Source organism: Muscardinus avellanarius (assembly GCF_963383645.1).
Source record: "Muscardinus avellanarius genome assembly, chromosome: 13".
Lineage (NCBI taxonomy): Eukaryota > Metazoa > Chordata > Mammalia > Rodentia > Gliridae > Muscardinus > Muscardinus avellanarius.
In genome coordinates, this window is record NC_137799.1 from 2,688,554 (window position 1) to 2,701,183 (window position 12,630).

At 57.9% G+C, this 12,630-nt stretch overlaps 1 protein-coding gene across 4 annotated transcripts in view; it reads right to left on the reverse strand.

Moving 5' to 3' along the window:
• VAV2 (vav guanine nucleotide exchange factor 2) overlaps positions 1 to 12,630 on the reverse strand; it is a gene marked incomplete at both ends in the record, with an annotated part of 148,408 nt that overhangs the window by 104,616 nt on the left and 31,162 nt on the right. For all 4 annotated transcript variants that reach the window (XM_080708622.1, XM_080708620.1, XM_080708621.1 and 1 more), the window contains one exon: positions 4,835 to 4,951. In XM_080708622.1, coding sequence (XP_080564748.1) covers positions 4,835 to 4,951 — 117 coding nt within the window. The remainder of the gene's footprint in view (positions 1 to 4,834; positions 4,952 to 12,630) is intronic.

Sequence of the window (12,630 nt, forward strand, 5' to 3'; positions counted from 1 at the left end):
AGCGGGAGCCTTGTGGGGCCGCAGGAAGGAGCGGGCCCAGTGGGGTTCCATCAGCTGAGCCCCACCGGCCAGGCGGCCCGGGGCCTGCGCAAACCCACCCGCAGCACAGGAGACCTCCCGGACGCAGGCGCAGGGCTGAGCCAAAACCCAGTATCCTTAATGCAACCCTTCAGAAAAATACCGGGAAAGGCAGCCAAGAAACTTCTGGGGCCAACTTTCTGGATCTCTCAGTTCCGGCTGGAGCCTGCAGGGCAAAAGACCCAGAGGAGGAAGAAAACACTGATAAAACATGAAGACCTGTGGCTGTTTCCTCTCCCAGCCCCAACAGCCGCGTGCAAAGGGGACAGCCACCATCTTCTCTTCACTCTTGTGGAAACACGGATTCGGTAAGAGAGTGTATGCAGGGCCCGCGCTCTCCCGCCCAAGTCCTCCCAGGCCAGCCCGGCTCCCACGGCCTCTGTGCAAGAGAAATACCAGAGGCAGGTGCAGTGGACAGCCTGCTGGGCACCGCGGGGCGCTCTAGCCTCCAAGGGGCTCCTGGGTCTCCCAGGTGCCCTGGTCCAGGAGCAGAGAAGCTGACCAGTGGGGCTCCTGTGGGGTTAGGGATGCCCACTGCACCTGCCTGGCCCGGCCCCCTTGGCCCCAACAGGAAGGAAGAGCTGCAGGGCCAGGAGGCCGGCTGCCCGCCCACTGCCCGGGGAGGCCCTTCTGGGCCCATGAGCAGGAACACGGGCCAGGCAGTGGCTCAAGGGGAGGGGGCATTCTGTCCACTTCAGGGAGCTCCTTGGCACACAGGGCTGGATCACTAGGAAATCGCATGGGAAGACCCCATGTGGCCGAATGTCGGCCCGGGGCCAGCCCTCCGCGGGCGAAGGTTCCAGCACGCTCACTCCCTCGCTCTCCTCCGCAGCTCTAGCTGCACGTGGGCTTTCTCTCCATTCCAGCTTCAGCTTAGAAGTGCTTAATGAGCACTTAGTGAAATATCTGCTTAACTGCTGGCTGGCTGAGTGAATGAGTGAATGAGTGAGTGAGTGAATGAGTGAATGAGTAAGTAAATGAGTGAGTGAATGAATGAATAAGTGAATGAATGAGTGAATGAATTTTTTTTTTTTTTTGCACAGTACTGGGGATGGAACCCAGGAGCATTCTACCTTCAAGCCATATACCCCCAGCCCTATTTTTATTCTTTGTTTTGTTTTGCGGGTCTGGGGATGGAACCCAGGGACACTCAACCTCCAAGCTACACCCCCTGCCCTACTTTTTATCCTTTATTTTTGGGACAGGGTCTCACTTAGTTGCAAAGGGCCTCACTAAGTAGCCATGGCTGGCCATGAACCATGATCCTCACGGATTCGGTCTCGGCCTCCCGAATGCTGGGATGACAAGCGTGCGCCGCCACCCCGGTGCTGCCTGCGGTCTTTCCCAGAACAATTCAGCCTCGGGAGAAACTTGGGGGGCTGAGGGGCAGCTGCTGAGAAGGACAACAGAGCCCGGGCGGGGCCACGATCTGCAACCAGCCTTGCTAAGAAGGCGACCGCGGCACCTTCTAGGCCCACCAGCTACTCTAGACGGACCTGCCGCTCTGCCAGGCCCTTCCAGGAGCCCGATTCAACAAATGTAAGTGGGGGAGACGGGCAAAGGGGACGCAAAAAGACACCTCGGCGAGCACGGCCGATAGACCCTTTGCTGCTCACCAGCTCCAGAACCGGCCCCAGCACCGTTCTTGCGTGGGCAGCAGAAGGGGCTGACCCTGGACACTAACCCACCCCCCGACAGGGCAGCTCCATCGTGATTCTACAGGGCTTGCCACTCGGGAGGGGGACAGGCGCTGCTTCCTTCACTGGTCTTGTCAGTCCCCGGGGCAGGCGCTGCGGTCCAGGAGGGAGGGTAGAGCAGTGGTTACACTTCCATGGTCTGGCATGGCTGGGGGCCGCTAAGCATACCTGGCCTAGGTGTGGACCAGTGTCCCCGAGGGCTGAGATACAGACAATAAAAGACAGACCTGGGATGCGTCAGGGCTGCGGCTCCTTCTCCCTGCAGCAGAGGAAGGGATGCACACGGACCTTCCAGGCAGGGGACAGGTGCTCGGGCCTGGCCTCTCCAGGCCAGTCCTGGTCACCAGCGAGCTGCCAGCACCCAGGGCCCTGCCAAGCCCCTCCCTGCTCTGGCCCCTCCTCCTCCTCCTCCCGTGGGGGCTGGACCGAACGCCCCCGCCCAGAGAGTGCCATCCGCAGCCATTAGGAGGACTGGAGAGAGCTGCACAGCCCCCAGACAATAGCGGGGTGCGCCCCCTGGCACCCCGAGTCTCCTCTGCCCCCCCCCCGTCATCTCTGGACAGAAGTGTTAACCATGCTACTGTAGCATTAAGAGGCAGAGGGAAGGGAGCGGGCCCAGCACGTGGCAGGCCCCGGGGTGGGCGGACAAGGACCCACAGGCCTGGGGCTGGGCTCCTGCCACTGTCCAGCACAGGGACAGGCCGCACAGGCCACATCCACGTGGCCACGTGGAGCTCAGGTGCACAGTGAGGGCAAGCGGGGGCCACAGAACTCTCCAGATGGGTCTGTGGTTATAGCTGCGATTCGCGATGGGATGGTGCGGCTGCAGCGCTGGGACTCACGCCACCTGCTGGGCCCACGAGTCACGGGGCTCCATCCTCCCAAGGCATAGACATGCCATCCTTACCAGCACCAAAACAGAAAACACGAACAGGGAGGAAGCTGCCACCTCCCACAGCAGCCTGGGTTTGTCCCCTGTCATGGTGGGCAGACACCAGGCTGCGCTGAGGGCCTCCCATGTGTCCACACACGACCCTCCCACCTCACGCACACGGGGTCAGAGGCGCCGGAACACGTGCCCAAGTCATCCAGCCAGTGGTAGAGGCCAATTAGAACACAAATCACAGAGCCTCAGGTTGGATGGCTAAGAAAGCCACAGGATGGGGACAGCCCGGCCCTCAGATCCATCTCTGGCCCCAAGCCCCCTCGCCCAGCCCAGGAGCCAACACTGTGACGTCACCTCAGTACCAGCCCCCACGCTGTGACTCTACCAGCCCCACTCCCCACTCCCACGCGCAGACACTGGGGTGAGCACAGCACCACCAACCGCTCCATGAGACCACAGGGGAGCCCGGTGCAGCCGCCGGCATGGCCACGCACCTGCCCAATGGCCACGCACCTGCCCACCGCCCCTGCTCAGACCCCTGGCGGGTGCATGCTGACCACACCCACGAGGGTTAATCCAGACTGTCATCCGACACCACTGTGTTCCGCTGCAGCCAATGAAAGCAAAATGAAATTATCCCCCCAATAGTCTGTGCTCCGTTGGCCAAGAACTGGGTTTGGTCTGGGTGTTCCTGCCTTCTTCTCTGTACAATTATTTTCAGTATCACTTATGTGGATATGAGAGAGAAAAAGAGTGTGTGTGCGCAGGTGCGTGCAAATGTGAGTGTGCCAATGGGTGTGTAAACCTGGGCATGACTGTGTGTGTGTGGAGGGCATGTGTGTGAATGTGGGTGTGCCCATGGGTTTGTGACTATGTCTAAGTGTGTGTTACACAAGCATGTGGATATGTGTGTGCACAGGTGTGTATGAATGTGAGTATATGGGTGTGTGTTTGTAAATGTGTGTCTGAGTGTGGTGTGTGTGTGTGTGTGTGTGTGTGTGTGTGTGTGTGTGTGTCTCCACACACTAGTTTTCTCCAGAATCCAGACCGTCAGCCGCCTCGCCCTGCCCAGGGCCCTCTGGGCAAATCCAGCTCTGCAATTTGCTGAGATCAAGAACGGGAGAGAGCTTCAAACAAATCTGAGGGAACCGAGAGGCCACGAGCAAGAAAGGAAACCAGCTCCACACCACCCAGGCCTTCATGGTCTCCAGCCCCTGCTAGCGCTCGCCGGGCAGGAAGGAGGAGCGGGAGCCGGGCACAGCATCTAACCCCCGACCTGCGCCTGTGGCTCCGGGACCCCGGTGCATCCCGTAGAAAGCTAACAGAGACGTGTAAGATCCGGAAAAGCACAGAACCAGGCTCTACCCCTCCCCATTTAGTAGAGCTGGGGATGGAGCCCAGGGCCTCGCGTCTCCTAGGCAAGTGTTCTAGCACAGAGCCACATCCCCAGCCCCAGAGATGGGCTCTGAAAGTGGTCCCCAAACCTCACGTCTGGAGAACCCAGGACTGAGGAGCAGCCCCGCGGGGCCCGTGGCCCACGGGGAGCCCCAGTCCCAGCGACAGTCTGGCCCTCCAGCAACAAGGGCTCCTTGTAAAATGCCAACTCAGATTTTGCGGCTACAAATAGAAAATCCCTGCAGTTCATAAATCATGTGCCCTCCAATAAATAAGGCAACGGTTATCTCTGCTGCTTCCAGCCAGCAGGTGAAAGTCGCTCCTCAGGTAGACGGGGCGGTCTCAGGGAGCCTGTGCCAGGCAGCGCAGGATCTGAGGCCGGCCAGGCCCCCGACCACCCACCGTGTTCCCCAAGAGAGCGCCGCAGCTCGCAGCCCCGCCCACCAGAGTTCTCAGGGTCCTGATTCTATCAGGTTAGAAGGAACAGCCAAGGACCTGATGTGCCTCTGATGGACGCGACACCGCGTCACTGTTTACCCAGGCCTGCCAGGAGGTCACCAAAGAGCCGCAGTCCCAGGTTCCCCTCGCCCGGGCCAACCACCGCCCGGCACACTCTGTCCTCCCTCGGTCCACCCGGATCCAGACACCTGCGTCACCCGCCCGCCCGCCCGGCCCACGCCTGCCAGAGCACGCAGCCGCAGCTCTGAGCTCGGGGCTGGAGGTGGACACATGCTCAGCCGCCACCTCTGCGTGCCCAGGCCCAGAGGGGGCCGCTCACCTTTCCGAAGTCTCGGACGTCGAAGAGGTCAAAGGGGTCGAAGAGCTCGCTGTTGCGCAGGCCGAACTTGTCGTGACAGACCTTGAGGAAGGTGCGGATGTTCTTCAGACACAGGAACTAGAGGGGAGAAGGAGGTGGTCAGTGAGGGGCAGGGTCTGCGGCTGGGGCGGCTGGGCGCTGTCTGGGCCGCTCTGGTCTCCCACCGCAGAGCTGCAGAAGCCAGCAGGGCCTTCCTGTCTGAGACCTGCCCTCCTCCATCGGCTGGTCCATGCCCCTGCCTCGGCCATTCCTGACCGTCCCACCCACACCCCTTCCCAGGTGTGTCCAGAGCATTCCAACGCTGACCACCATGGCGGGAGCGAACTACACTGCCCGAGTGAGTGGGACACTTATGCACTCTCACACGCATGTGCACAGGCTCCTGCACACTCACAATGGCGGGCATCTGCAGGGAATCTCTCTAATCACTAGGCAGGTGCCAAGACCCATAGCTAGGAGCCATCCCACGGGAAGCCACGCCAGGCCCAGCGAGCTGTACCACCGGCCACGCCGAGGGGGCCAGAGGTCAGAATTCCTGAGCAGACACCTGGCCACCGCCTCTCCACTCACGGCCCCACAGCTGGGCCTGACGTGCCAGGGGCGTGAGAGGTGGGGGTGGAGGCGAGACGCCCCCATCCAACCAAGCTCAGCACTCGTGAGGCGAGGACCCCACACACAAAGACCCAAGTAACGAGGACCTCGGACCTGTCGTCGTCATCAGAAACCGACCCCAGGAACAGACAAGGGCCATCCCTGCTCACCGGAAAATTAGACCCTGGACACATTCAGACGTACAGCAGGAGGCACCAGACCCAAGAACATCAACTTCAGACGGCGTAAGCCACCACATGAACACCCTGGAGCTGCCATGTTGGCCAGACACACATCTCCACGGGCGGCGAGCGGCATCCCCAGTGCCTCCGCCCCGGCCCCGGGGTCTCTCTCTGTGCACATATAGGATCTGCTGAACATTAGCGATTAACCACAAACATGATACTCCTTCATTCATTCCTAGACTCCCGAGAAAAAAGATGGCCCCTTCCATAACCGCAGCTCCACTGTGAAGACCAGGAAGCGAGCAGGTAGCATACGCTTCCCGGGCCTACAGACCTGACCTACATCTTTTTATTCTGCATAGGTAAAGGACAGCCCAAATGTCCTTTATAACAAAGATATTTAAAGACAAATCTGGGCCAGGCGTGGCGGTGCACGCTTGTAATCCCAGCATTCAGGAGGCTGAGACCGAAGGATCGCGGTTGACGGACAGCCTCAGCTACTTAGAGAGGCCCTTTGCAACTCAGTGAGACCCGGTTTCAAAATAAAGAATAAAAATAGGTCAGAGGTTGTAGCTTGGAGGTCAAATGCCCCTGGGTTCCATCCCCAGACCCACAAAAAATAAAATAAAAAAATAAAAATAAAAACAAATCTGGTTGGAGGCTGAGATAGGAGGATCACAGGCTTCAGGCCAGCGCAAAACAACTTAGGGAGATTCTGTTTCAAGATAAAAAAAACTGAAAGGACTGGGGGTGTAGCTCAGAGATAGAATGTCCCTGCGCTCTATCCCTAGTACTACACACCCAAAAAGTCTGGCACAGGGTCCAACCAGGATGACGAGTTTCGCGGTCACGGGTCTCTAGTCTCTATTGACCTATAACAGCATTCCCTGACAGAACCTTCTAGAAAGAGGGCAATGTCCTTTAGGTGGGCTGTCCAACAGGGCAGCTGCCAGAAACGTGCCTGCTCAACTAAGAAAACTGAATTTCTCATTCAATTTTATTCGAATTAAGTTAAACCTAACATCCACATGTGGCTCGTACCCGCTGATCTGGACAGCGTGTACCCATGACACTCCTTGACCTTCGGCTTTGCCACCCGATGGTTCTGAGTACACAGGAGGAGGGCACACTGCCTGTGCCCGAGTCCTGTGCCCGAGTCCTCTCACGGGAGGTCCCCAGAGTCCTCGAAACCACAGCCACAAGGAGCAGAGGGGAGGGTGCGGCCAGGGAGAGCCAGAGCCGGCGAGCAGAGGGGACGGAGAGAGCCCGGCGATACTGGGGCGGTAAACGCTGCGCCATGTATATTTTATCACAATAAAAAGCCTTAGAGAGAGTCAGGGCTGTGCAGACACAGACTCACAGGGAGAAGGCCCCGCGACGGTGGGGGCCAGGCCCGAAGTCAGACAGCCACAGGCCAGCAACCCCGAGGCTGGCCAGCGCCATCAGGGGCTGGGAGAGGCTCCAGGAAGAAGCGCCGCTGCCCACGGGGCCTTTGGCGAGGCCCAGGACACACAAGGCGCTGCCATCCTGCAGTCTGGGCGAGGGTCGCTGAGCCTGGGGCGTCCCCGCTGGGTCTCCCGCTCACCCGCCCTGCGGCTCCCAGCCTGGCTCAACTCTTGTTTTGCTCATGGCTCGGTTCTAATTTCCACTAAGCGTCTATTTTAATTCCTCCTCGGCCTCCCGTTTTAGAGTTAATTACATAGGTCCTAACCATAATCACAGCCATGAGGCCAGGCTTCCTTTTGGGGCTCAGAATGGGCCAGCAGCCCTTGCCTGGGGGCCCAGCCTCTGCCTGGCCAGGCCTGACCACGCCCAGCCCGTGGCCACTCCAGCTGACCTAACCCTTGGAGCCCCTCCCAACGCAGCTCCGTGCTCACCCCACGCCAGCCCCGGGAGGCAGCTGCTCAGGAGTCTGCAGACTTCTTCAAGGACAAGGAGTCGGCTGTGACTCGGCTCCACCGTGCAGAGGCAAGACACAGCCTCCCTGCTCACACTCAGCTCACCAGACGTCTTTTCTTTTTTTGCAGTAATGGGGATGGAACCCAGGAAAATTCTACCTCCAAGCTACACCCACAGCCATATTTTTTAGTCTTTATTTTGAATCAGGGTCTCACTGAGTTGTAAAGGGCCTCCCTAAGTAGGAGCTGAGGCTGTCCGCAAACTGTGATCCTCCTGTCTCAGCCTCCCAAATGCTGGGATTACGAGCGTGTGCCACCACGCCCGGCTCTCATCAGTTGTATTTATTTATCCTTCCTCTACCTATGATGTATCTCACTTCACACAAAGGGAAACTGTGCCAGAAAGTGGCACAGACCAGCAGGAGCTCACATCTGCGGCCAGCACCCTCACCTCACAAGAGGCTCAGTTGAGAGGTAAGTTATACCTCCCCCATCTACTTCTCTCTTGCTGCACCATAGAAACTGAGGCCCAGGTGGAAAGGAAGCAGGGAGTCACGTGGCCGGAAAGGGCCAGCCCCATCCTGATTGCTGGCTGCTTTCCCTTTCTACCAAGGCAGGCAATGGGCAGCTGTTCCAGCTGCTCGGCCCCTCCCCCATAGCCTCAGGACCCAGGTCACGTGGCCAAGGTCTGTCTGTCTGGTCAGGGCCTCCCAGTCCCACCAGCCTGGGATTCTAGAGACTCCTGGAGAGCCCAGGGGTGAGGGGAGCAGGACCTGCCGACTGTCTCATCCAGGGGCTTGCTGAGGACACGGGGTGGTGGCGGTGGTGAGAAGGTCCCCACAGGACAGGTGAGGCCAGAGGCCCCTGTCCTTGACTTCTGGCCGCTGTGGCCCTGTGGCTTCAGATGCAGGCCGCATTCTCTGCTCAGCTGGCCTGTGGGGCCTTCCATGGGGCGGCCACACGTCACTGCATTCTGAAGCCAACCCGCACCCCAGCCCACATGAGGGTCTGCCCCAGGGCAGGCAGCAGAGCACCCTGCATTTGCTCACTGGCGGCAGGAGCCATTAAAGAGGCCCCGCCTCAGGCCAAACAAGCAGCCAGTCATCGGCCTGGGATCTAATCAGGCTGGAATCAGATTAGGGCCAGTTCGCAGGCTCCAAGGCCAGCCAACCCACCACCCCAGACCCAGCAGGACAAGCCCAGGCTGCTGCTGACATCTGTCAGGCAGTTTCTGAAGGACCCAGAGCTGGGAGTGGACAGGGACGGGAGGAGCCAGGCCCTGCATCAGAGCCGCCCAGAGGCCAAGTGCATGCCCCAGAAGCCCCCAGAAACCCCACGCAACCTCACCATGACCACTTGCTCAGGACACTGAAGCCACAGTACGGTGATTGGGACAGCCCTCACTGTCCTGCAGAGTAGCACAGAGCAGAGGCCCAAGGGCTGCCTGGGCCCTTACCGCCTCGGGCTGGGTTCCCGGGTGCTGTTAGAAGAGAAACCAGCAGAGGAGCCTGCCCTCCGGGGCTCAGTCTGCGTGTGATGTACCTAGGCCTCAGCACTGAGTCGCAGCTACCTGGGGGAAACCGAGGCAGGGGGGAGTGAGTCTACTTGCAGTCACACATCCAGCCAGCCTCGGCTTAGGATTTGCAGTCTGAAGGCAGGTCACCAAGGGCCAGGAGGGCGCTGCCACGCACGCCCCAGCACACCACCTCTACCCCTGCAGCGACCCTCCGGGTGCGCGGTGCTTCCCCTACAGTCCAAGCACTCTGTCAGAGACAGGCCAGCACTCGGGGTGAATGGTGTGGTGAGGCGTGCTCTATGGCGTCTCCACAGCCAGCTTCCCCGCCGCCAAAGCGAGGGGCCATGTATGGGAAGGTACCGCGGGCTCAGACTGGCTCCAGCCCCCTCCCCAGCACAATAGGGAATCTCACCTGGAGAAGCGGCTCCACAACCTAGTGGCTCTAGACTCCAGATCTTCCCCCTTGGGGTTGCACTGACTCAGGGCGCTCACAAAAACTCCACTGAAGCAAGGGCTGTCCACTGAGCAGGCCAAGGGCCTCCAGGCTGCTCACAGCAGCCCTTAGGGCAACTTTTTTTTTTCTTTTTCCTAGAATTAGGAATCAAACCCAGGTGCATTCTACCTCGGAGCTACACCTCTACCCCACCCCTTTTCTCTCTTTCTTTCTTTCTCTTTTTTTTTTTTTTTTTTTGAAACAGGGTTTTGCTAAGTTGCTAAGGGTCACCCTAAGTTGCTGAGGCTGACCTAAAACCTGCAATCCTCCTGTCTCAGCCTCCCAAGGACCGAGGTAAGGCACGCACCACTACCATGCCCAGAAGCTACTGTCACTTTTGACTTATAGATGAAGAAACCGAGATTCCGAGAGGTTCCCCTGACTTGCGCAACATGTCCGGCAAAACTACGGCAGTGCTGCAGTTCGAGGCACTTTTACCTCCAAAGGCTGTGACCTGTGGTTATCTCCTGTGGTTCTAACAGTATATAACATCATTTTTACTTAAGAAGGAAGTTCTTTTATTTATTTATTTTTTTTTTTTTTTTGGTGGTACTCAGGGTGGAACCCAGAGGCTTCCTACCTCCGGGCTATCCTCCCAGACCTATTTTATATTTTATTTGGAAACAGGGTCTCACTAAGTTGCTGAGCCTCACTAAGTAGCTGAGGCTGGCTTCGAACCTGTGTGATCCTCCAGTCTCAGCCTCCCAAGCACAGGGATTACAAACATGCGCCACCACGCCCGGCTAAGAAGGAAGTCCTTTTAGAAAAATGAAATCTAGGCGACAGCATTTGGGAGTCTGAGACAGGAGGATCGCAGTTCAGGACAGCCTCAGCTACTAAGTAAGGCCTTTTGCAACTCAGTAAGACCCTGTTTCAAAATAAAGAATAAAAACTAGGGCTGGGCCAGGCGTGGTGGCGCACGACTGTAATTCCAGCATTCGGGAGGCTGAGACCGGAGGATCATGGTTTCGCGGATAGCCTTAGCTACTTAGCAAGGCCCTTTGCAACTCAGTGAGACCCTGTTTTAAAAAATAAAAAGACTAGGTCGGCCGGGCATGGAGGCGCACGCTTGTAATCCCTGCACTTAGGAGGCGGAGACAGGAGGATCGTGCAGGTTCAAAGCCAGTCACGCTGGCTAAAGAGACCCTGTTTCCAAAAATAAAAAAGTATAAAAAAAGGTCTGGGAGTATAGCCCAGAGGTAGAAGGGCTTTCCAGGAACCCCAGTACCACCAAAAAAAATAAATAAATAAAAAGACTAAAAACAATAGGGCTGGGGGTGTGGCTTGGAGGTATAATGCCCCTGGGTTCCATTCCCAGGACCACAAAACAATAAATAAAATAAAGAATGAAAAATATGGCTGGGGTGCAGCTCGGAGATAGAATGCCCCTGGGTCCCATCCCCAGTACTACAAAATAAAAAAGAGGCCACAGGGACTGGTGCCCTGGAGGAGCAGAGGTGGGGGCTGGCCCACACTCACAGGGCTGACGTCTCTCAGTTGGCCATGGTGGTCCAAGTGGAGAAGGCCACACCCCACAGGGACCCAGGGCCTCTGTGGCACCGTCCTACCCCAGAGCAGTGAGCCTGTCACCTCTGCTGGCCTCTCATTACTGCAGGACTCCTCGGGGCTCGAGAGACCAGCTGGCCAGAGATCTCAAGGAACGGACTCAGGTTCTTGGCTTGTAACCATTCCAGCTGAGACAGTGGGCACCACTCACCCCAGCCCAGACACCTGGACACAACACCCAGAGATCAGGGCAGCTCCAGGCCCTCAGGAGGATGGGAATTTCTCTCACCACCTCCAGATTTCTCTCTGAGGCAAGGATCCCCGCACCCAACTGTCCCACAGAAAGCTCCAGAAAGTGCCCACAGACACAGGGCGTCTTCTCGAAGGTTCCAATGAGCAGCACTGGGACGGGGCGCCTAGTGGGCCCCGGCTTCCGACCAGGGTGGCTCTAGCTCCCTGGGGCCCTGCCGCCCGGTGGTGCCAACTGGAAGCTCTAACTGGTAGCTGAGGACATATTTGATCGATAAAAAATGGGAAAACGAATTAATGTCTTGTTTTATTGATGCCATGCTCATTCCAAAAACCATTAAAAACAGCATCATTACTACTTAATGGCACAGGTTGCTGGACTGGATTCAATTTGGGGCCCTAGGGTAGATGAACAGGTGACTCGGGGGTCACAAGCTGGCCAGACGCCCCACAGGGCAGGGGCAGAGACCAAGCACGCTGGACAGAGTCCAGGCTACACCAGCGTCCAGTCTCTGATAACTGAACAAATATATTTTAAAAAATGTCTACAGGGCCTTCTTCAGTGGCCCCAGCCACTGATGTCGCCAACAACCACGGCGGCTTCAGAGGCGCGTAGCCCCCGGGCAGCTGCACTGTTCAAAGCTCACTTCCAGAACCATCTCTTCTGAAAACAGGAAGGCCAGCCGGGTGTGGTGGCGCAGGCTTGCCATCCCAGCATTCGGGAGGCTGAGACAGGAGGATCGCGGTTCGAAGACAGCCTCAGCTCCTACTTAGTGAGGCCCTTTGCAACTCAGTGAGACCCTGTTTCTTCCAAACAAAGAATAAAAAAATAGGACTCAGAGTGTAGCTCAGAGGTAGAATGCCCCTGGGTTCCATCCCCAGTACCAAAAAATAAATAAAAACAGGAGGGCAGGGGACTTGGGGGGGACCCTGACCACACATCACCTGCCAGTCAGGGCCCCTGGGTGGCCAAATGCAAGTGGGGAAACTGAGGTTCAGGGGGGCCCAGATCTGTCGAGAGCCCGTCTGTCCACCTGCACAGCCATATGGTCACCTGCAACACAGAGGCTCCCCAGCTGTCCCCAGGGCTACCTGAAGGGCACCCGGGCCCCATACTGAGTGGCAGAGACTCACCCCAGCAGGATCCTAGAGGAAAACCCCCTCTCTGCGCCAGCTCATAGCAAGCCCCCGGCGGGAAGGCGCGGCCCAGCGGGATCATCTGTGAGCATCGATCATGTCTGGGCAATTTAACACGAGCCTGCTCAGCTCAGGCTGCTCCCGGGCTGCAGCGCCAAGGTGCCAGCAGGCCAAGTACTGAG